We start from the raw sequence: 25,761 nt of genomic DNA on the forward strand, positions 1-25,761 counted from the left end.
TTCTTCTTCTTCCTTTATATAAGCAATTTTGCTTGTTCATTAGCGTGTTGTTGCCTCTATGGACGATCTCTTGCGCGGTCGGTTGATACTTCTTCTACCACGTGATAATTTTTCCTTGCTATTTCACCATCTTGTGTCCGTCGCTCTACTGGTATTGTTTAATTTATTTTTGTTTCATTATTTTTTTTCTATTTAGTGTTTACTCGTTTACACCCAGTACATTACATTTTGTTGTGATTTCGTCACCCCTTTACGGTCTCAGCTTATTTCCTCTAATTCTTCTCGAGTATTCTCATTTCATAAATATTTTCAACATTCCCTGTATTTTAGCTGTTTCGGGTCTTTTTTCGGACGCATACGTCATTATTGGTCTTATCGATTATTGATTTTATCCACAGCTAATGTGTTGGTTATATTACATATTGTTTAAGACAACTTGCTATCTATTTGCTCTTTGCACTCGATATCTTGCTTCTTTTCCAACGTCTCCATATCTGGACAGTAGTATCCCTAGGTATTTTATTCAATTACTTGTTCAATGCCAATTCCATCGACTTTCTAAGTTTGGCATCCCAGTGGTTCTTTACCGATTACTATTGTTAAAGTTTTCAGAGTTGAAATTGTCATGTCAAATGAGCGAAATACTCGCCACTGAACTCCTTAAAATTTCTTTTTTTTTTTTCAATGAGCATACCAAAAAAAATTACAATTTACTTCATACGGAGTAATCCTAATTTTATTCTCCGCAGTGTATCTGTGGACGTGAAAAACGCATAAAATCTTCAATCCCAATTATTTCCCCAGAAAATTTTAAAAGAGAAACAGAACGGTATCGGTTTCTGAATAATATTTTTGTGTTTTCTTTTGGATTTTTTTATTAACTGTCAATAGTCTTTGTTATCTTGGGTACATCTTCCCTCATGTTATTGAAGTACGCTAATTATATTTGTAATTTGACGTTAAATACGGTAAATGGATTAAATATGTCACAGTTCACGCTATTTTTTTTTTTCAAACAATATTAGTTTGATAACACAACCTTCGTTTTCACACTTAAATCAAGTACTTCATGCATGGTTTGTATATTAATTTACCGTACATATTGTGTTTGTATTTCATGATTTTTAAACAGATAATGCAGCTTGTATATTAGGTTTGTTCTAGCATTAGTTTCAAACGGTTTGAAACCATCAGCGAATAGTGGACCAGCGCGAGTAGAGGGGATAGCACTGGTGACTGTATTATGTTCTCTCACTGTTTCTGACTAGTTTGACTGTTTGCTAGAACAAACCTATTATTGACATGATTTTTCAGTAACAGTGATATCTTTCGAATTTTTTTTATAAAAGTAGATCCCGCTAATAGAATCAATGGATATTTTTTTAACTATTATTTCCTTTTTAGGGTTGTATTTTAGGAGAATAAAATATTACTCTGAAACTGTTTTCTTGTGGCATTTTTAATGAATTATTTACTGATTATTAATTTATCTATTATGTATGTAGGTACCTACTTTTATTTGTTAGGTTGCGTTATTTTGCGAACTTTAAACTTATTTTTAGCCTTCGATGAGTTCCACGTTTGGTAATTGTTTATCTATAATTGCAAAGTATGCCTTTTGCCCTTGTAAGCATACATAATGAACTAGGGCACAGATATCCCATAAATAAATTACAAAAACTTTCCCCTAATCACGCAAACGTGATAATTTTGTTTTATTTTTAATTTGCTGGTTTTTATATAGTTTTATCGGTTCTACTTCTTGGCGTTGAATTGTCGGTAGCTGCTGGTGCTTTTATTACTTGCAAGTTTACAATTGATTAAGATAAATTTATTTTTAAAATTGTATGTCTCTTACATTACATTTCCGTTTCCACCCTTAATTTATAATCAGTATCGAATATTAGAATTATGTAAGCTTATAATTATTTCACTACCGACGTATCCAACTTACAAAAATACAAATTTGCAAATAATCGTAGAAAACTGAAAAGTACGAAAAGTTTATTCTGGTTATGCATTTTTTTTTCTCTAAATATGTATTGAAACGTTTTGTAATTAATGTAAAGACTGAAAAAGTTTTGTACACACTTATGACAACAGGTAAAAGGGGGAGAAGTGTACTTTTGAAGTGTGTAAAATTAATAATTCTTAGCTGAGCGCTTTCGGCTTATAAAGCCATCTTCGGAGCTATGCTACAATAAAAGATCTCTAATGAATAATTGATCTTAGAATTCAAAGTTTAACTTACGTCAAAAAGGTCAAAATACCACTATGAAGAGAGATGGGTTCCATCTCAGCTAAGTATTATTAATTTTACACACTTCAAAAGTACACTTCTCCCCCTTTTACCTGTTTTGTAATTAGTTATAATTTACAGAAATAATAGAAGTACTATTTACTGTAACGAGTTATGTAATGCTTTACTTGGTTTTAAATTACTCTGGGCAAGGATTTTCGCGTTTTTTGCGCTTCGCTAATGATAAACAGGGTTAAAATACTCTGTAAGATAAATAATTCCCATATTCAAATAGTTTAGGGACTTTCGACCTTTTCCAGTTGGTAGCGACCATATCGTTAAAGCTACAGCTGCCAAATTGGTTGTCATGTATTCGGTCTCTATTGTCAAATCACCATGAATGAGTATAGATTTGTTCCAACACGCAATTTTTATACGGCCTACAAATCGTCACGAAACTGCTTGTACAGTTTTGTATTTAAGTTCATCAATTATTATTGTATCATCATCGTCCGATAACCGATTCTAGTGCACAGGTCAGCTTAACGAGTACTTGCATTTGCCTGATTGCTGAAATGATCTGTCACAAAATCATCACTGGACGATCACAATAATTTTTGTTGGAGCACTCGGAAAGACGATGCGATGAACGATCATCTTTTTGTTGGAAGGTAATTTGTTTACTTCGCAGGAACGTAACCGTTACGTGACGGTGTTTCATTGTTGGAACAAACTTTAAACTGACAACGGAATATGGTGGATAAATTTTAGTCCAATGGTTCAGTAAACAATTAACCAACACCTGTACGTTGACAAAATGCAAGGTCTGCCGAAAACATCGCCGCTGTGCTTGAGAATCCGAGTCGACTTCACAATGCTCACAATAAGTTGGCCTTTCACAGACCACAACTTGGCGAATTTTTCGTCATGACTTGGACCAGCACCCGTACAGAATGAATGTACTCTGGACCAGTTGGAAACTGATCCCGATTTTCAATGAAAAATCATCTTTCAGATTTCATTTTTTGGATGAACAGATACGTTAACTCTGTTCAATCTTCTTTGTGTGCCGTGTTTGTTTTCAAGCGTAGGCTATCGTCGTATTAACAAGCTTTTTTTTTCTTTTTTATTTAAACAATATAAATACACCTAATCTACAAGATTAATCAGTATTTTTTCTTTAACCTAATTTCCCTTAAAATGTTTGTAAACTAGATGTCACCTGGTTCATCCTAGCTTTTTTTTACATGAAATGTCCACTTCTTTGTTGTGGCTACACAGCACAGCACTGACTCTGCTTTTCACTAATTGCTCACGTATTTGTTGTGGCTACAATACAATGCACAACACTAACAAGCCCGGCACAACTTCACACATTACACGAGCTCGAACGGTTTAGTCCTCTCGAGCCTTCGCATCTGGGGTTCGTTGACAAGAAGGTGAAGTGCTTCATGGTTGGGATGCTTATGGAGCCTGTCTTCATGTCTCCTGGCGACTTTCTTAATTTCATTTGGAATAGATTCGATTTTAAGATCTCTACGCAAATCGTCGTTCCGAACATACCAGGGAGCACATACAATATTCCTTAATATTCGGTTCTGGAGCGTTTCTAAATTTCGGTAATTACTTTTTTGGTACAGCCCCATAATTGTAGGCCATAGGTCCACACCGGTTTCAATATCTGTTGGTAAATTAGTACTTTGTTCTGGATGGAAAGTTGAGAGTACCTACCTATTAGCCAATACATATTTTTGTACTTTATCTTCATCTGTTCAGTTTTCTTTTTAACGTGCTCCTTCCATTTTAGTTTGACGTCGAGATTTAAACCCAGGTATTTCGCTGTTTTTTTATTAGGAACAACGTTGTTGTTTAGGATAATTTGAAGATTATTGATTTTCTTGTTAGTGAAGTTAATATGAACTGACTTCTGTTCATTAAACTTTATACGCCATTTTTTGGACCAGCCTTCTATGCCATTAATTGCATTTTGTAAGTTAATCGTAGATTCCTCTATAGTTGCTCCTATTGTCATGACTGCTGTATTATCAGCAAATGTGGCCAGTTGGATGTTTTCCCTCTCCGGAATGTCAGATGTGTACAAAAGGTATAGTATTGGTCCAAGAACGCTACCTTGTGGAACCCCTGCATTTATTTGCTTTAACTCAGAGTACTCGTTTTCCATTTTAACTCTAAATGTTCGCTGGTGTAGGTATGACTTCAATATTTCAACGAGTTGCATAGGAAATATTTTCTTTAGCTTCATTAACAGACCGTCGTGCCATACTTTGTCAAATGCTTTTGCGATATCCAGGAATACTGCCGAACAAATTTTGTCCCCTTCCAGTGCTTTTTCTATTTCAGTTACTATTCGGTGGATCTGGTCAATTGTGGAGTGTTTATCACGAAATCCAAATTGATGAGTTGGAATAATATTGTTTTGTTCAATTATATGGTTCATTCTTCGTAGTAGTAATTTTTCAAACACCTTTGAGATTATGGATAGTAAGGAGATTGGCCTGTATGATGTTAATTCATGGTTATCTTGTCCTACTTTTGGTATCATTATAACCTAATAGGTTATAATGATTAACAAGCTGATGAAATTTTCTCGGTCGGCAGCTATATGCAACAATTCCTCGACCGTTCGAGCTGTACATTGTCTAATGTTACACAGCCATGAGTTGTTTTCTTCCAACCCAACGTTTTCCTTCTATTTTGCCCTGAAATGTTAAATGCATACTGAATAAGTCACTGTTCTTTATGGATTTTGGACCGACAGCATCATTGGTCCAGATTTCTTAAAGAACGACGTTGGCCAAGCCATAACTGTCGGCGGCAAGCTTTATAATCGATTACTAACTTCTTTTGGCCTGCATTAGAATTGGACACCACTGACATGTGGTTTTAACAGAAATATGTACCGCGCTATGCAGAGGTGTAACCAGGATGATCCTAAGGAGGGGGGGGGTTACATCTACTTGAAGGTCTCTGGGGGGTATGGAATAATAATGGTGTTAAGCGTATATAGCTCAAAGTACAAAAGGGGGGGGGGTCAAAACCACTCCCTGGTTACGCCTATGGCGCTATGTACCCCAGATCCCATGTCACATTGAACACCCTGTATGTGTCATCTCACGTAGAAGTGATGTGAACTGGTCACCGAAATCGTTTCGATTTGACCCCATTAGTCTCTTTCTTATGAGCTTTTTAAGTCTCAGATCTATGCGAGTAAGTTGTATCGACTTTTTAAAACGTTCATGTTCAAAATTCTAAACTGCGTACAGTTTGATTGTTACGAAGTTTTTAGTGGACAAACAAACAAACGTTGACATATACACAAAGGATGTATGCATATCAACGTTTAATGCGGGATTAAAGTTCGAGGTTTATAGTTAAGATGGACGCCTTAATGGTTTTACATTTATGTTTTAACAAATTTAAAATGCTCCCTCCCACATTTTGTCAATCTCGACTTTAAAAGTAGTAAACTAAATAATTTCCCTAACTAGGTACCTACCCATATTACAAAAAATTTATCAGCATTGCAGATATTTGTCTAAGCGTATTATTTGTAAGTGGATTTGCCAGTAGTGGAAAATGTTTTTAACAGAGAAATGGATGCATTCTTTACGTATGCCGTCAAACGGAAGTGCTTAATAGTATTACTTGAGGCACTGGTTTTTATTCGTATGAACAATATGGCACTCGAAGAAATATTTTACTTATATAGCATATTAAGCTATTTTGTTTTGTGGTAATATTATTGAAAGATTTAACACTTCTTCCTAATAGGACAGAAGCGATATTACATGGTGATTTTTTAGTATTTCACTTTTGTTTCAAAGTTTCCATGAAACATAAAAATATTCATTTGTACTGTTCTCGAATATTATTCCCATTAAAAATGAACGTTCCTTTAAATTCCATCATATGCTGAGAGTAAAGATGTATGCTCAGTTTCTGAAACGGTGTCAATTTATAGATTATGTTGAAACAAGAGCAAAAAACTTTTAAGGGAGTCAATACTTTAAAATATATCTGTAGATTAAGCTTCAGATGTCGATTTTCACACTACCCATAGAAAATCGATCCTTTCTTAGAGATTCCAGCTCGCGTTGGTAATTTTTAACTTGTTAACCTTACAATGATAGAACACAATACTTAAATGTTTCTTTCTGGCAGAGATGATACTTTTTTAACCAGTTCATAGACGATCGATAGTTTCTTTAGATATTCTCGGGTAGTTAAAAAGCTGGGTTGAAAACACAGTGGTCTCAGTTTGGTCGTAAATGTTAAACCGCTCTAAAAACGAAATTAACAGTATTACAGCTCCCGGAACGAACCATGGCCGATGACAAACGCTGTCTACGGTCATACAGCCACATAAACTTTAGCAGACAGGATTTCTCTCACCGGCCATGGTTGGCTCCGAGAGCTGTACCACATTTATGTATTGAGATTAACACAATCGTAATGCCAGACGGAAAAACTTAGGCAGTGCATACAATATAATACCTACATACTAATTTATCACAATGAATGACTTGAACCCTATGCAATGTCTGACAAAATTTACTACTATGTCATTAAATAATTAAGCATTAATAATCATGATAAAACAAAACTGAATGTAAACTATTCAAAATCTAGTTCATTGTGATACTCGATTTGTGAGCCGTCTACATTTAATAAACGTAAGCATAAATAAACTAAAGGTAAAACCAGATACCATAACAAGGATTATACACTAATGACTTTAAAATATTAAACGATCAGTTAGGCCCAAAATTCTAAGAATTAAGCATGCTATGGTGCAAGGATCTATTGCAAAATGGAACTGAGTAATTTCCAAAAAGATTTGACAAAAATTGAACTGCTGCTATTAATTGGATGTAATATCTAGGAGTATTTTATGAGGTAATACTTTTTGAAAGGATAATGCATGGTGGAGAGAACTAAAAAGTCGATGTGAACACTAAGTGGAGTAGGAGCATGAAAACCATAAAAACTGATGAAAGGAAGATGGTATGAACATACATAGCAATACAGTGATGAGCGCGCTAATAACCGGCAAAATAGCACAAAAGATGGAAAACGTGTATTAAGTTGTAAGACAAAAAGAAGTGAAACTAATCGAGTTGGGAAATTTAGCGACATTAACCCCACCTTTAGACGTATCGCACGAATTTAGAAACTACCACTGTCACAGTGACAGTTTTAGTTGACATACTCCTCCGATACGTGCAAAGGTGGGAAACAATCAATATAATGTAAATTCATTAGTTAATATCGCTAAATTTCCCAACTCGACTAGTTTCATTTTTTTTATCTCACAACTTAATATACGTTTTCCATCTTTTGTTCTATTTTGCCGGTTATTAGCGCGCTCATCACTGTATATCAACACAAAACAAAATATTTGGTTACAACACTATTATTTTTCATTGCAGAAGTTTTTTAAATCAAAACCTTGTTTTAAAGTAACACTGTCTACCTGCCTACAAATATTTATTAATTATGGCTCTTATATTAATATTCCAATATATCGATCATTTTGATAAATCAAATGCTACTAAAGTTGCGGCTGAAACTACAACACCGTTCCACGTTTTGTTTTTTAACATCCAGTACAGTAGAACCCCGATTACCCGTGTGCAAATTATCCGGGCTGCGGATTATCCGTGCTATGATTTTCTATTACTTAAATTGCATTTTTGAGGTTTTATCAAAATAGCGTCACTGTAAATCACTCGACGGAAACTCGTACGCGGAGAGGGACTCATAATGAAAGATTTATTTTTTTCTGTTGTCTTTTTATGGTAGGGCTATATGTATGGAAATACGTACATAATATGTATTACAATAAGAAATAAATGTTCGGATTATCCGTGCCAACGTCCGGTCCCGAGGAGCACGGATAATCGGGGTTCTACTGTATATGTATTTTACTGGCATTCAGACACTTTTATAGGTATTGGATAATACTAGAACATTGCAATATAACAATTTATTTTAGTACATATAACAGATACATTGGTGTCTACATAACGCATACGAACTGGGTCCAATAGTCAATCTTTCTTTGCGATTCACTATTTCTGTTCAAATGTAGCAAGAGTAAATGCTGGAATGTGAGTAAGTGACGACTAAGAAGACTAATGATGTCTTATAATCTAAAAATAGTCAGCACATACTGGATCCAAACAAGTCACAATAGAATCACTACTTTTGAGAAGACCTACATACAACAGTGTGCATAAGGGGCTTGATTAAGATGGCAGTTGCGCTTTCGCTTATATTGGAAATTTTTTCTACGCAGCTTCGACCAGTTACTTGTAGATCAAGATTATTGCAGCTAATATCAATGAATTGAAATGGATTTTCCGCTTCGTTGTTCCAGTTACCGCTTTTACAACTCAATTTACAGCTAAGCTTTCTTCCCAAGATTGTATTTCGCGTATTTTATACCTGATTACATTCAGATCCTTGAACATTAATTCCGTTTTGGTCATTACTTAGTATTAAAAAAGTACCTATACTACAATCATAATAAAGATTCACTAGAAATAAACAAACCAAGACACGTTGAATATTACGATCACTCCCGAATCATAATTTACAATCATGATGAAGTTTATATACTGTAAATAACGATTCTGAAGTGCTCCTCGTAACATTCAACGTGTTTGTTTATTTCTATGCATCTTTATTGTGGTTTTAGCATAGTTCGAAAACCTACCGATATTCTATCGAGCAGAAACTTTCCATTACAGAAAGAAGAACCACAGAATAAGTGTATCAACTTGTAAAAAAGGAATGTGGCTTACAAGTACCTAGGCGGTCACAACGTATGGGAACCGTACCTGGGAGAGGGGATAGAAGTTGGACAGGCCACATGGAAAGAATAGCGAAAACAGCATCATCTGCTTGTAAATAAATTGGGCATAAGTCCACTGCGACAACCGGATCAGTGGTATTGAAATAATTTTAGGTGAGAGTTCATGAATACAATATTAAGTTTCCGTTAAAACAAGCTTTAAGCCCTTTTAAATATAAATTCTCGTTATTTTTTTTTTCGCTCTTTACTAATATCTGTCATAGCTTCACTATGATTAATGCAGAATTAATATTTAAGAATACTAAAGTATTCGATACTAAAATTGTTATTACGTGGGTTACAGGACCACGAAATTTTAAAATAACGCGCAAGTTTGATCAATATTTTTAATTTCATATTCTTCTGGAATATTAATATATGCCATTTCTTTTACTGTATAATAAAACATATATGTAATCGTTTTAAAATTTTGTAGGTAGGTAACACAGGAAACAAATAAAAAAAGTCTGTAACCAAATATCTTTATTAAAAAAACAACAATGGCTCACAAACCTCCAGAGTACTCGTCTGATGTAAATCAATCTATAGTATAATTTTTATAAATGTCTTTCAAAATATGTAGTTCAATTCGTTAAAGTTACATAAACCGAAATGGTACAGTAAGTCCCAAAATTAATTGTACTTATAAAAAGTTTCCTTCAATCGAGTTATATTAAATTACAACAGCGTAGTGATTAATAATTCAATATTGATCCGATCAAAGATTCCGATCTTTAGCGAAGAAACAGACGAATCACTCTGCAGCATTACTCTGTGGCGCCGCAAAGTAGTTTCCGATGATTAGCCGTGAATTCTTATGTAAATTACGGAAACTACTTTGTGGCGCCACAGAATAGTGCTGCAGATTTGTTCATCTGTTTCTTCGCTTATGCCTCCTCTACTACACATCGGCAGACGTGTCCGCGGACGGCATCTGCGTATGCATCCGCAGATGTGTAGATGGGGTAATTTGATCGTCTGTTGTTAACCTCGGACCTCTACGACGCATTAGTTTTCGCAGTGAATTCAAAGTAAATATTGCGTCACCCGAGAATTAACACAGACTGAACGATTTACAGATGTGTACTACAGATGTGTGGTCAGCGCGTGATGATACATCGGTAGATGCATCCGCAGACGCGTCTGCCGATGTGTAGAGGAGGCATTTTTTACTGACTCGAGAGGTGCATACCCCGATCCATTCCCTTCTCTACCACATTCTCTGACACGGATCTAGTAACATCCGTTCTCTTTTTGGAACCATTCCTCGATTTACTCCCCCCGTCCCCTGATCTACATAGATAGTAGAAAATACTGGTTGTTTTATATTTAATGAGTTTATTGTGTGTATTGGTTTAGATTTTATTTTAAACAAAAAACAAACGACAATATACAACCCGTATTTTCTACCCTACATTTATTATTTCTTTGAGGTACTGCCCTTACACTTACTTACACTATTTTAATTCTTCCACCAGCACTGTCCTGTCAGAATCAAGCTAACATAGTGCTTACTTTATATTTATCACCTTGTACAATATTGGTTAACGGTGACCTGAAAATGGGCTGAAATTATAGATCCCGAAACCCGTTGTGGGTCTTTTTCTTTTACATATTGAAACTCTATTTGCAAACAATTCTGTATTTCCAGAGTTTTTGTTCTAACATAACCCTTGGATTGCCACTTACACATCGTAAGGAAGCCACTTATCTATTTACAAATTGTCGAGAATTATTTCTTTAAAAATTCCCTATGTACATTCAAATATGACATCAAATTGTAATCAAGATTTCTTTTTCTGCAAGATCTAGGTTGCAATAGATTAAATCAGAGGTCGGCAACGCGGCACCCGCGGGCGCTACTACGCCCTTCAATAAATTTTAGTGCGCTCTTAAACTATTGTCAATTTAGACAAGAAATTCAAAACGTATATGTTTTATACGTTTATATTTATATATTTGTTAGGTCAAAAAATAGTTGGCGCCCGCCATGAATTTTTAATTTAGTATTTCACTCTTTACATTAAAAACGTTGCCGACCTCTGGATTAAATGATTCTCAATCAATATCAGCAATATGTTGATCACCATATGACTCACAATTTTGTCAAAATTGTATTTTATCTTGACCGTACTAATTCTTAAATATCTTATAAACTCGTCAAGTTTCTATGCTCTTAATTGTTTTTGTTACTGATTTCTTGGTTTACGAATTTGTTACTAAACAACTAATGTTACTTCAAGACGTGGCCCAGGTAATTGTGGTTTACTAAAATCATTTGCTGATATAATTTTACTAAGATCTACGCTTATATAACTCTTGAATGTACTTTATTAGATTCGAATTTATAAATTTAATTAAGTATACTATAGAGTGATTTAAGTACCCTCAACTTAATCCTAGACACATACCTTGAAATATTCCATCGGTTCTTCTGAGAAGTTGAGTGTCGTCCCTATAAATCTGCTCCATCACTAATTAGCTAATAGGGCGGATACCCCAAAGTTTGCATAAATCTACTCTTTTATAGCAAAATTTTGAAAAGTTGTTAAAATTTTTAAGTTATGTTCCAGAATATATAATTTGATCGTATTTTTTTAAGAAATGCATGTTGTAGTTTGTTTTAAAAATTTTGATTCAACACAATAGTATTCAATTTATTAAAGATGGCAACTATAAATTTTGATTCTGTGTAAAATATAGTAAGAAAAAAACTGGCACTACTTACGTTTTTCATCGCGAACTACAGTTTGTCAAATATAGGAACAGACATTGAGCTGCGAATAATGTAAAATTGGAAAACGAAAAAAAATCCAAATTGAAGACAGATGAACGTTAAGGAATCTGTAAAGACTAGAAACTATTTTAGAGTCCTAATCTATCAACAAATATTATCAGGAATAGGAGCAAAAAAAACCCCAGCGAACTAACGAACCATTTGCCTCCACAAACAAAGATACATAAATATCATCCTCAACAATCGATATAAAAGAATTTAATGATTCATTAGGCAAAAAGACTAAAGTCGACTTTACACTACATGATTTATCATGTGATTTGTCATATGATTTTTCCCATGATGAGCCGCATGACAATGCTTATGACAAAACGAGCCGTATAAACAATGCAAAATCATATGACAAATCACACAGTGTAAACATGTAAATTTCACTCCATGACCAAATCATATGACAAATCACATGATAATCATGTAATGTAAAGTCGACTTAAGTAAGACAGATATTGGACATAGGGATTTCAAATTTTAAGTGGTTCAGTATAGGATAACGGGTTTTAAAATTTTTTCGCAAGTATGAACTTAGTTACACTTTAGGGAGCTAAATGGCTAAATAAAATATATGATTGGACCGACAGGATCATACTAGACTTAATGAGATCATTTAAAGATTAGAAGCGAGCTCTTTTCTGCAAATAATAACAAAGGAATATTTTTATTTCGTACACAAAATTGTTGCTTTGTACAATATATACCAGAATGTACAATAAATATCTTAGGTAATCACTTCAAATTACATAACATATTAGGTATGTTCCTTTGTTTCTAGTGTACCTAACGCTTTTGAGTGTAGGTTCAATGACATAGTAATAAAGGTAGATTCCGCAACTGCTGTAAAAGGTGGGATCAACATGATTATCTCGCCGAAATAATTTTGTTTATTGTTTTGATAGGAAGTAGGAGAAATCTTCACGTACGTAAGACAATAAAAAAAATTACCTCGGCGAGATAGTCATGTTGATTCCACCATTTACAGCAGTTGCGGAGTCTACCGTAATTATACGTCATTGAACCCACGCTCGAAAGTGTTACACTAGAAAACAAAAGAACGGACCTAATATGAAACAATCTGATAAACAGAAAAACCACAACAGAACGTAACAGAACTCAACACAGAAAAGACTCAAAAGAAATCATGTTAGAAAGGTGGAAACAATAAAAGTAAAATTGCCTTTTTGAAATAAAATGTTTGACGATGGAAGATTCAACAAAATGTGGATGTCTTAGTTTTAGAATAACTGCAGGGATCTACATACTACTAAACAAATTAGTTAACCGAATTTTAGATATCCCTACAACTACTTCCGAAAGGTTGTTTTCTTTTCTCTTTCAGATCCGAGCCGGATTGTGAAGGAGAAAAAAATATATTATTTTTGAATACCAATTACGATTTGGGTTTTGTAGTTTTACTAAAAATAGTTGTTATAAAAAACTTCACGTTTTATCGGTGTTAATTTATGAAATTGTATGCCCAAATACAGTGCCAAAAGCAAGAAAAAAATTAACTATTAGATTTAAACAACGTTCTGACATAATATGTCGACTTATATGTTTACGGTGTCATTAAATTTGGATAAACTTAATTTTTATTGCATTTTATATGCAGTGACTCATTACTCACGTGATTGTTAGCGGAACTAACGTGCAGGAGTGAAATTAACCGTGAGCGGGCGTTGAAAGGTAATAGAAAAGCACTCACGCACAGATCACTACTACTTGTCAAAACTATGAAGCCACAAATTAGTTGCTACAACTTGGTATCAATGTATTTGTAGAAATTTTGACTAAGCATTGAATAATTAAACAGAATCAAAGGTTATATGCCACCTTATTTCAAATTTCAATTGAAATTGACTTAAATTATTTGCAAACTGTTTTGATTTGATGCATTCAAATATCGAATATTTCTTTCATGCATTTGCGTTATTTAAGAGGAAAGGTACTAGTTTATCCCATATACCTTAGTAAGTTATGGAAATTATTTTATTAGTCTAAAGTAAAAAAATACAGTCAAAATTACATGGTTAAAACTTACCATAAGAAGACCTACAACTTAAATTGAAAAAAAGTAGTTATCACAGCCATCCACCGACGCGTTCACTATCACTCGATTTTTGTCATTCCACAATAAGGAACAGTCAAAATAAACGGCACTATCGTGTTGAAAAATACACACTACAATCAGAACAAAACTGGTTTGTTCTCCAACTTGTGTCGGGTGTGTATTTTTTAACATACAAACTGTAACAGAAATACATTAGGTGATGATATTAAGCACACATGTAAAAACTGCCATTTCCTTTTTTTCAGGGACAGCAAAGAAGAAAAACAGTCTCCTGCATAGTACAGTAGGTGGCCGTTAAACCTTCTTCTGCCATCTCCATTTACACCTGAAAAATAAAAGAAGTATTAGTAGTAAATTCACAAACTTACGTTTCGGTTTAGGTGGAATAAGTTTAATAGCACCCGGTCGATCGGGAATGTCGACTTTGTCCATTTTGATCTTCTTCTCTGGGGGGATGCTGGGTTCTCTGATGTCCCTCGGCGGGGAACTTCTCTTCAGGGGGATTGGCGGCAATGTAGCTAGAGTCGTGGGCTTCTTAACTGCTACTCGAGATGGCGCCGGCTTCACTTCTTCTTCCAAACCCGTCGATCTCATCTTTGAATTGAATACTTTCACTGTCTTCGGTCTCTCTTCGGGAGTTGCATCCTTTTTAATACCGACAGAGAAGGACTTCTTTTTAACTTCATTGGCGTCCCTATCGTCTTTAGGTTTAGAGTCGACAGAGGCAGAATTTGATTTTTTGGGAATCCTGCCAAGTTTATCAATAGAAGGCGTTTTTACCAGATTGAAAATATCTGATTCAGATTTATCTTTATCCTTTTTCTCTTCTTTCTTTTCCCTACTACTGTCCTTATTACTAGAATTACTTTTGATCACACCATTGTTTCTTTGTTTATCCCTCTCTTTATCTTTACTCTTATCCTTATCTCTACTTTTTTCTCTCCTACTTTTCTCCTTTTCCCGTTCTCTGTCTCGATCCCTCCTATCTTTATCTCGACTTGACGAACTACTACTTTTGCTCTTACTTGAACTACTTTTAGACGAAGAACTACTACTTTTACTTCTTTCTTTGTCACGATATTTATCTTTATCTCTACTTTTTTCCTTGTCCTTACTACTACTTGTACTTCTTGAACTTCTAGAACTGGATTTAGCTTTGTCTTCCTTGTCAAGTTTTTCATCTTTATTTTTGGATTTTTCTTTTGATACATCTTTCATTTCTACATCTTCCTTACTACTGTCGTCTGCCCCTTCTTTTGTAGGGCTAGTTTGTCCATCTTTTTTATAAAACGTATTTGGACTTATTCTATCTGTACTATTGTCTTTAACACTGTTATTTGTGTTGTCGGCTTCAGAAAGGTCCATTTTCTCGGCCTGCGGTTGCCCTTGTGCATTATTACTTGAACCTTTGACAATTACAAGCCAGTGTTTGACTAATTCAGAAGATAATTCAGCAACATCTGAAAAAGATACAAATTATTATTGTTATGAAAAATTTACGGAAACACATAATTCAAATATTTCAAAAAATCTAATAGTTACCTTCTAAATCATCCCTTCTTGATAAACTTTTTATTAATTTGGGAAGAATATTTGTTTTCAATCTCTCAACATCCACTGGTGTGATCAGTAGCAATCCTATGATTTCTTTAACCAAATGCCGATTGCTCGTGTGGACTGCATCTTGCAGCCACGTCTGTATGAGGGTCCAACCGCCCTCGGCCATAAACGTATCTAGCAGTTCCGTTTTTGTGTTCTTTAAAATCAGTATGTATATACATTTGCTCACTAACTTCTTTGAAAATTTTGTCATTAGTCTGAAAGTAGAATCAAAAATTAGTAAAATTTTGAAGATGAAATCTAAAGATATACTTACCCCACTAAACGGGTGACCTCTTCTGCTTTCATTCCTCCCTCTGGGGTTAGAAGTACCGAGAGGCATTTCAATAACTGCACCGGATCTATGCGGGGCTGAAATTAAAGAAAACAGAACATGTAAATTGTTGTATGGAAAAAATCGGAATTGGAAAATTTTGTTTTAAATTGAATTTAAAAAATATTAATCCTCTTTAGATGGTATTACGAGTTTAGCAAGCCAATTGTATATTTGCAGTTAGCCTTGTTCTAGAAAGGAACAGTCAATGTTCTTGTACCCAATACTTTTATAAGTTTTTTATTACGAAAACCAGCAATGTTAAATAAGACAGTTGGGGAAAAATATTCGTGCTAGATAACAAATTTTACTGCCATTTACTATAACACCCTACTATTAATCTTCTTCATTCTTCTTAATGGGCAAAAGGCCTATTCAATCTTCAGTATCTTCTAAGCAGTCACACCAATGTTTTTAGGTCTCAATTTTTTTCGTCCATTAGTAATGTATCTTGAGATATTCATATATTCTGTTTTGAACCATTCTATCAATATGTTTATTCCAATCTATTTTTCTTTTTTGTACCCATGAATTAAACGGTTCGATTTTGAACTGCCTTAATGTTTCTAATTCAATAGTACATAAAGTTTTGCCTGTTGTTTTCATCTGCGTTATTTCCATTATTCTTTTAAATCAACTTGGTCAGACATTTCTTCTTCAGTGTACATCATAATGGTTAGTAATGTTGTCATGTAAACTTCAGTTTTCCTACCATTATAAATATTTAGTTTTTCAATTATGTTTAGTAGACAAGTGTGCTACTGTATTAGCTTTAGTAGAGCAACCAAGACAGCACCGTTTGAAGAATATGCATTTTCTGAAAACCCATATACTTTTCCTTTACTTACTTCTATTACTATCTCATTCATAATGATATTAAATAATAATGGGTTTAGCGAATCACCAAAGTTCAGATTTAAATCTTCATTGTCCTAAGAATTTTCAGAAGGTTTACACTTCTATAGTTGAAAGGATTCTGCTTATTTCTTTTCTTAAACATGGACACTGCTATATTTAGTGCTGTTTATTGATTAATTATATTCAAAATGTAAGTCAATGAGTCATAGCTATTAAACAACCCTATCATTCCAATCTCAGTCCGATATAATCTCCTCGTTTATATTTACGGTTAGAATTCACCTCATTTGTGTGTTAGTGGTAAAAGGGTTAATTTTAAATACATTTTAAAAAAATTTAAGTTCATGACAAAAGACGCAATTCAAAAATGTTTAAGGTTATAGATTAATTTGTGTAAGTTATTAACATTAAAAATATGATTTTTTTACTATATTTTATTTCTATTTTAATAAATAGATGGTTTTTATGGTTATATTAACTATTTGCTTGACAAAGAATAAAAAAATCTCTTATAGCCTTCCGCAAAATACCCGAAAAATTTTAACGGCATAACTAATTCGGAAATTATTGTAAAGCGATATGAAACAAGCCCAAAACTACAGAGGTATCAATTTGCTAAATACTACCCTGAAACACAACTAAAGTTTTGTAAGAACCAATAAATCAGCTCATAAACTTCGGCAGATGAGTAAGAAGTGGTTCGTACTGAAAGGTCTGACACATATTCAATATTCGTCATAAAATAGACTACAGAGAAAATATTAGAAAAAAGAAACCCGCATTCCTATGTTTGATAGACTTGAAGAAGGCATTTGACAGAGTAAAGCAGGCCGCGCACTGAATCGACATAGAGCGATCGGCTCGGCTAAGAGCAATCGGCAGATTTTGCTATACATGGAAATAAATAAGCCACCGCGCACCGCCTAAGAACGTTCGACAGTTGATTCTCTATGCCGATTCAGTTCGTGGCCTGCTTAAGACTTAAAGATGTAATATATCCCGAGTATAATAACGAGATCCCTCTGGATATTGTAAAAGAAATAATTGAAAATGTCTATCAAAACATTAATATGGAAGTCAGAATAGTTGGACAACTCAAAGAACCTTACATACAGTCAATGAAATAAGACATTGGGATTCACTAAGTTATATACCTACTATTTAATCTAATCGTGGATGAAGTCATAGTGTCAATAAACGAAGAAGATAAAGAATGGGGAACAATGAAGTTAAAATTCTCTGTTACGCAGACGATGCAATATTGATAGTCTTCAAAGACAGTTCACCGATTTAATACAAGAGCAAAATAATTTAACATGACGATTTCAACTCAGAAACTAGAACAATATAATCAATAAATAACTAATAAGATTGAAATCAAGTTCGCATTGAACAAGTAATGGAAATAAAGTATCTAAGAATTACACATTCCAGCTACGGAGACGATGAAAAAGAAGTAAGAGATCAAGTACAGCAGCATGCCATGAAACTATACTGCCGTCCTCAATTAAAACGCGGTATCTGCAAAAAAAATTGAAAATCGAGTTTTTGCTATATGTGGTTTCCTTGTGACCTTATTTATGATTCTGCAATGTCTGAAAGCCGTATCATTTTATTTACTACCAAAATAAAAAAAATTGGAATATGCCGTTTGTGTATATAGAGTCCTGAGAAAAAAAACTTTGAGAGCCAATTACTCGGTTTTAAGTTGGCTGCACATATCGCGTTTTATTTGAGGACGGCAGTATATGTATGGCGTAACCGACACATTAACTGTGAGATGGAATCAATAATCTATAAAGGTAAAACTATCCACTAAGATAAAATCTCGAGATTGGTATCAGGGTGTTATTCATTTATCAATTGTGATCTCGAGTTGGGCATGCGAGAGTCGCTGGTGATTTTAGTCTCGAGACCAAGACAATTCCGTGTCGACTACAGAATCATCACAGTGTGTGACTTCATCGCGCGTATACAGATTTTCATTCTTCAAAATGGATTGTGCAAAAATGAAAAAAAAAAAATGTTGGGTGGGAAAATGGCTGGATTATTCAATCGACTTGCAGTTTGGACTGCTTTTACATTTAGTAAGACACCAAATTTACGAGAACAAAAATTTAAATGGTGTAACTTCCTTTGTATTATAATTATTACGGGCCAGACGTGGCCCGTCTGACAGGGGCCAGACGTGGCCTGTCTGACAGGGGCCAGACGTGGCCTGTCTGACAGGGGCCAGACGTGGCCTGTCTGACAGATGGGCGATGCGATGGACAAAGAGGTTGCTCGAGTGGAGACCAAGAGCCGATAAAAGAAGTAGAGGAAGACCACCCACGCTATGGACGGACGATATAAAAAGAATGACCACTAATTGGATTCAAGCGCTCAGGACAGAAGACAGTGGAGGGAAATAATGGAGGCCTATATCCAGCAGTGGATGCAAAGGGCTGATTGATGATGATGATAATTATTACATTTTATTGAAAATTCATCATACAAACACATTTTTTTCGCGGTTCCTGTATAACTTGTGGTTAACATTTCATAAAAAATTTTAATCGGTCCAATGACGCGCACTCATTTTTTAGCAAGTCAATATTTACTTTTTTACTAAACACCAACCTGAGACTAATTTCAGCTCTTCTGGCATAGACAGAACACTGGAGATTAGATCTCGAGATCATAAATAAGCACGCCAACTTGTGACAAGCCAGGGTTGGGCTGTTTTAAAACAAGCTTTTTAAAACAAAGTTTTAAAACATGTTTAAAAACACTGGAAAAAAAACAGTTGTGTTTTAAAACACTGTTTTAAAACATTGTTTTAAAACATAGTTTTTTTTTCGTTATTGTTTATTTAAACAACATTGTTATCAAGACATTTGTGTTTGCTAGTTTGCAAAATTGCAAACATAGATTATAGAGTAAGTAGGTGCAATAACAATATTAATGCGAAGTAAAAAGTAAAACTGAAAAAACGTAACTAACTAAACTTTATTTATGTTCAGGTAGCAAGCATACTAGTACTGGTAGACAGTGCTGAGTGCTGTAGTAACATTAACTAAACCAATATTCCTAATAAAGTTGAAAGAAAAAGAAAATTAAGAAATTAAATAAATAATTATTGAATCACAACATCATCTATTACACAGTCCTACATCCTGCAACTGAGATGTGATACAAAAAATAAAAATAACAATGAATGTTCCTTAAAAAAAAATAAAAACTATAAATAATGAGCTTTTACGGTTAATAATGTAACCTTAATTTTTATTTAAATGTTGAAATATTGTTACTAGCTTAGCAGCTTTGTCACTTCCTAACCCATTCCTCAATTTCGAGTGAACTAGACCATATGAAGAAAATAGCCTCTCCACTCCAGCACTGGATGCAACTGCTGAAAATAATTGAGTTGTCAACTGCAACAACTCCGATGAAATAAACTGTATTTGAGATAGCCACCATGTTAAAGAACTTAAATTGTCTACTGTATTTTTTGCAAACAAATATTGTTTATTAAATGGCGGTGCTAAGGCACGAAATGACAGTATTTCGGGCATCACATTTGGGTGAAAATCCGAAATAAATAACAATGCTCTATCAACTTCCACCTCGGTGAGTGTCTGACCTAAGTACTGAGTATCTAATAAATAAGCTAAATAATGCGGATCTGTTATAGCCATTTGAAAACGTGCTTCTGCTTTATGAAGTTCCAACACGTTGCGACAACCGTTAGGTTGAGCTTCACTTTCACTTTGGAAATAACCCAGTAAGTCCTTCCAAATATCTGTTGCATCTGCTATGGTGTAGGTATTTCTCTGGCATTTATCCAAAGCTGTTGCGAGAACTTTCAGCTTTGCGTTACACTGTATACACTGCAACTATCCACTAGAAATTAAAATAGAACCGAAGATACCAATATGAAATTATATTATAATAGGGCTTTTCATTCGCAGTCATTTCTTTCGAGCTTCTGTCATATGTCGTATAATCCGTGTATATTAATATTATACACAGATTATACAACATGACAGTAGCTCGAAACAAATGACAATCGATGAAAAGCCCTATAAAGCACTAAAGCAGAACTTAAAGACTTAAAGCTTCCGACCTATCCTGAAAAGCGAATGTGATTTACATAATATCACGTGGTATAAGGAAACGAAACAGTTAAACACTCGTTGTATGTGCGCGCAGGTCGCGTCTTCGCGGGAATCCCATACATAGGTGTGGCAGTTGAGGTTTATGGGAATCCAGTGAAATACGTAATTATTTTAAAACGTTTTTTTTTAAACAGTGTTTTTTTGTTTTAAAACAGTGGTTTTTTTTAGATGAAAAAAAACTGTTTTAAAACAAAAAACATTGTTTTTAAACAAAAAAAAAACATGTTTTTTGTTTTTTTTTTAATCAATTTTTGTCCAACCCTGTGACAAGCGCAGTCTTGGTGCTAGTGTTTAAATACACGTGTTTCCACCTAATAAAAGGCAACTCAACCAGTTGCTTATTGGTTGCTGGCTGCGCTGCATACCGCGTCGCAGTTGTCAGTTGCCCACTACAGTTGCAATAATAGCTTAGTCATCGCGGACGAGACAGCAATAATTTTAAGTTTTGCGGTCCTCGTCGAGCACAAAAGACTTCAAAACAGTTGACACTTAGGCTTTTATAGAAATTCTTCCAACGGGCTATTTCAAAATAGTAAAACACAAATAAATGGAAGTTCAACAATGGCTAATACTGACTTGCTGAGACAATTGCCTAGAGTCTGTCTTGGGAACTTTTTGATAAGTCTCAATAAAAATGAAAAGAGAAGACTCGTTCAGGCCTTTTGATGAACAGCACAAAAGATTTACAGGCATTCGTTTCTGCAAGAAAATTTATTTTGAATAATATTAAAGATAAAAATCAGAAAACAGAAAAAATAATAAATAATTGAGTAATTGAGTAATATTTCCATATTGAAATAGAAAATAATTAAGTATTTGCTAATTTGCTAGTTTCTCAAATGTTACAGGCAAATTGCAAAATCTCAGAAAATCAAATCGGCAATTATGTCTCAAACAAACATCGACACATTCGAAAGGACTGAGGAGAATACTAGGACCTGTAAGGGAAAACGGAATTTTCAGAAGTCGATACAACGAACTTTATCAACTTTATAAGGAAGCGCCCCTGTCAGACTTCGTTAGAATACAAAGATTGCAATGGGCCGGACATGTGATAAGAATGGGAGAGGATAGGGATCCAAAAAGAACACTGAATGCTAGAATGCAGGGAAAGAGACCGGTTGGAAAGCCAAAAAAGCGCTGGGAAGACACAGTAAACAGCGACGCAAAGCCCTTTTAGGAGTCCCTGTATGGAGAAGAGCAGCCACAGACAAGCAAAGAGTGGAGGCAAAAAATAAAGGAGGCCAAGGCTCAATTTGGGCTGTAGTGCCGTAGAAGAAGAAGAATTATGTCTCACTGAAAGGTATCAAAGTGTCATCAATGATAATAATAGCCTACAAATATCTAGGGAATGAAATTCGCTTAGACCGAGATAATCAGACAAATACTAAGGATAGGTCTCACATGGGCTGCCTTTGGTAGATTGAACAACATCGCATCGTTAAGTCTAATATTCCAGTTTGTTTGAAAAGGAGATTTTTGACCAACGTGTTTTACCGGTTCTTACATAATAATATGGTGCGGAAACGCTAACTCGACTCGACAAAAGGAACAATAAATAAGTAGTTGCACAACACAACTAATGTAATTGCACAACATGCTATGGAAAGATCAATGTTAGGTATTACCATCAGAGATAAAGTTCTAAACGCAGAAATAAAAAGAAGAACAGGAGTAACGGATGAAATAGTCATGGCTAATAGGCTTGGGCCGGGTATGTTGCCAGATTGACGGATGATAGATCAGAAAAATTCTGGAATGGCTACCAAGTAGACCTGGATCGTACCAGGATCGTACCAAAAAAAGTTGATTAATAGCATAAAACATCTTATGTCATTCTTGAAGCTTCTTTTACTGCTTTTGTTCAATTCTAGTCCAGAAAACATATTTTCCCCTGTTTTATACATATTATATGTGTTGGAAACTAAGAACATTTGAACTGCCAATATTTCAAGGTACATTAGGTATCCCTAGTGTGACCAACTAGCCCGAAAAATCCGGGACATGGCCGGAATTACAAAGTTGTGTCGAAGGCTTCCGGGCCATCCGAGTTTTCAACGTTTTGGTAAAATTCTATTTTGAAATTTTGAACAAGTTATTCTTCTAAGAATTCACATCAAATTGAATTGGTGGGACGAAAACAAGTCGACGAAAAAAAATCATCTTCTGAAAAGATTATTCAAAAGCATGGATATTAAATAATGATAACAATGATAAGTATATTTTATATTAACCTAAAGTTCTATTTACATAGAAATCCAACATCAGTTGATTTGGATTGATTTCAGTTGATTTCAGGATTAGAAGTCGAAACGTCAAAAAGTAACAAATATGTATTTATCATTACAATCCATCCCATCAAAAAAATTTTTGTCAACAAAAATGTTAATAATCAATAAAATGATGATATTAAATTCTATATTAAAAAAATAGCCCGATTTTCATTAAGTCCCGGATTTTAGGTATTTTTTTCAGGATTGTCCCGAATTCGACTGAATTGGAGTTGGTCACACTATTAATAGCAAGCTGAAAATTTGTTAATAGCTTAACGGTGTCTAGTCTAGGTGAAGTTTTAATTGTGGAACAGTTTAAAAATTTGGAACGTCAAATTACGAAAACGTCCCAAATATTTTGTCGGACAGAACATCCAATTGATTTGTTACCCTTTCATTAAACTCTCATGCAAAAATCAGACTGCTATTACTAACCAACATGATTCCTGTCATTTGATATGTTCTTCGTGTTCCACTCATTAAAATGCCCAGTTGGTGATAAACACCAGTCTGATTTTTACATGAGAGTTTAATGAAATGCTAACAAATCAAGTGGAAGTTCTGTTCGACAAAATACATGAAAGTTTCGTAGTCTGACGTTCCAAATTTTTAACCAACTTTCCCTGTTCCAGCGTTCCCATACATCAAAGTTTGTCCGACTAGACACCGTTAAGCTATTAACAAATTTTCAGCTTGCTATTAATCAACTTTTTTTTTGGTACGCGGGATCCAGGTCTAAAGACAAGAGGCACATCGAAACAGGACGACTACCGACTAGATATTCGGATGATATAAAACGCGTCACCACAAATTGGATCTACGTTCAACAGTGGACAAATATAGGCTAATCGAAGATGAAATCTGGTACCACTGGATAGTCTAAAATTTAAAATACTAACGTAAATAAATCGGGATAAAAATAACACAAAAACTCATAAAAAAACGTCAAATTGGAAAGAATTTAGAAGACTAAAAAGGCAAAAAAAGACTTTTCTTATATTCACACACTTTTCTTCTTGAAATTTATTAGTAGCAAAGAGCAGATATTTCTACAATCCTTGAATCGTAATCCTTATCCGTATTACGTAATCTTTCTCCTAAGGTGCGAAGTTTTGTTAGGAGTGATCTAGTTCTCATTGGACAAGAACAACAGAAACGAAGAAAGCAAGAATGAAAAGAGGAATAACGCAGCCTCTATCATCCTAAAACTAGGAAACTGTATTACATTACAGGCTATAGCCTATACTTTGGAAGATATAGAATGCCTACTGAAAAGTGATCAGTAAAATCGCAATAAATGTCAGCAAGTTCCCAAAAATTTTCAGTGAGCGACTATAAGCGGTGCTGGACTGTGTGCTGGGCCCAAAATAGACTGGAAAGCGAGCGCTAAACCTTAACGACCGCTATCTGTACAAATTAAAATCTTTTTTTTTTCTCTCTGATTCTGGCCTTGGTTTAGAACTAGAACCTTTAGCCACGTAATTGTATAACTTATCACTAACTCAGGTGTAATGTGTAGTGTGTGTGTGTATGTTGAGTAAGTGTCTTGTTACTTTGCAAAGTCGACGTATTGTCTTTGCAAAGAGACGCTAATTGTATCCGAACGTCTAAATTGAAATCTACAAACTAAAATATAGATTGAATTTGCTACAAACAACAAACAAGCGATAGAGCGTCGATGAGAAAATGGCAAAACGTCGAAATGTCAATGACAAGTAGAATTAATTAAAATTGCTATAAATAAATTAAAAATATAAAAAATAATATGAAGACGAACATTTCGTCATTTGTTACGATTATTTTCGTACAACGATGGATTTCGTAACCTGAACAAATAATATACAATAAGATGTTGACTTACGGTGAAATTGGCCATTAGTTTTGGCTATATGTTTAATATTGCATGTAGTTAACAAGATTGATTTGTGTTGCACTTTGCCGTGCAGCGCAATTAGTGTAGTTTAACAATTAGGACTGGTAGCAAGGATTATAAAAGACACTAAATAGAAAACTGAAACACTATAAAGACACTACATTTAACGCGAAATTAAATGACAATCATTTAAAAACGACAGACAGACGTGTCATAGTATCACCATGACATTAGAACAACAGAACAAACATTCACTCTTATGCTGGGGCCACAGTAACGTTAACGCCTAACGTCCATTATCGTATTAATTAACACACCAAAAATGATGGAATAAACTGCGCGTTGAAGTGACTGGCCACACTTATTTTAGCGCGTAGTCAGCAGAAAACGCGTTTTTTAATCCAATGATTTCAAGATGGAAGTCGAAGCTGCTACGCTGTTATAAATTATGAGTGCTAATTATTATTTTATGAATTTATTAATTTATAAACGAATCAAGCAAAAACTTTTTTTTCAAATCTGCCGTCGCTGGAAAAAATAATGATTGCACAATTCGACGCCAAACGTCACCATGAACATCACGATTTTTATGTGATTTTTTTCGGGGATCCCATAAACAAGGTTATGTTTTAAACATTGTTAAAAATTCAATTATTTTCTCATTACTCCACTCCATATTCGTAGAATAT

General features: G+C 34.4%; 1 protein-coding gene across 1 annotated transcript in view; it reads right to left on the minus strand.

Annotated features, from left to right (window-relative positions):
• Positions 1 to 25,761, minus strand: part of LOC114324173 (serine/threonine-protein phosphatase 1 regulatory subunit 10) — a 77,093-nt gene that overhangs the window by 33,811 nt on the left and 17,521 nt on the right. Inside the window, exons 2-4 of the mRNA XM_050655344.1 lie at positions 15,855 to 15,949; positions 15,521 to 15,795; positions 14,347 to 15,438 (exon numbers count right to left, since the gene is read on the minus strand). Of these exons, the coding sequence (XP_050511301.1) occupies positions 14,347 to 15,438; positions 15,521 to 15,795; positions 15,855 to 15,949 (1,462 nt within the window). The remainder of the gene's footprint in view (positions 1 to 14,346; positions 15,439 to 15,520; positions 15,796 to 15,854; positions 15,950 to 25,761) is intronic.

This window comes from Diabrotica virgifera, chromosome 1, assembly GCF_917563875.1.
Source record: "Diabrotica virgifera virgifera chromosome 1, PGI_DIABVI_V3a".
Lineage (NCBI taxonomy): Eukaryota > Metazoa > Arthropoda > Insecta > Coleoptera > Chrysomelidae > Diabrotica > Diabrotica virgifera.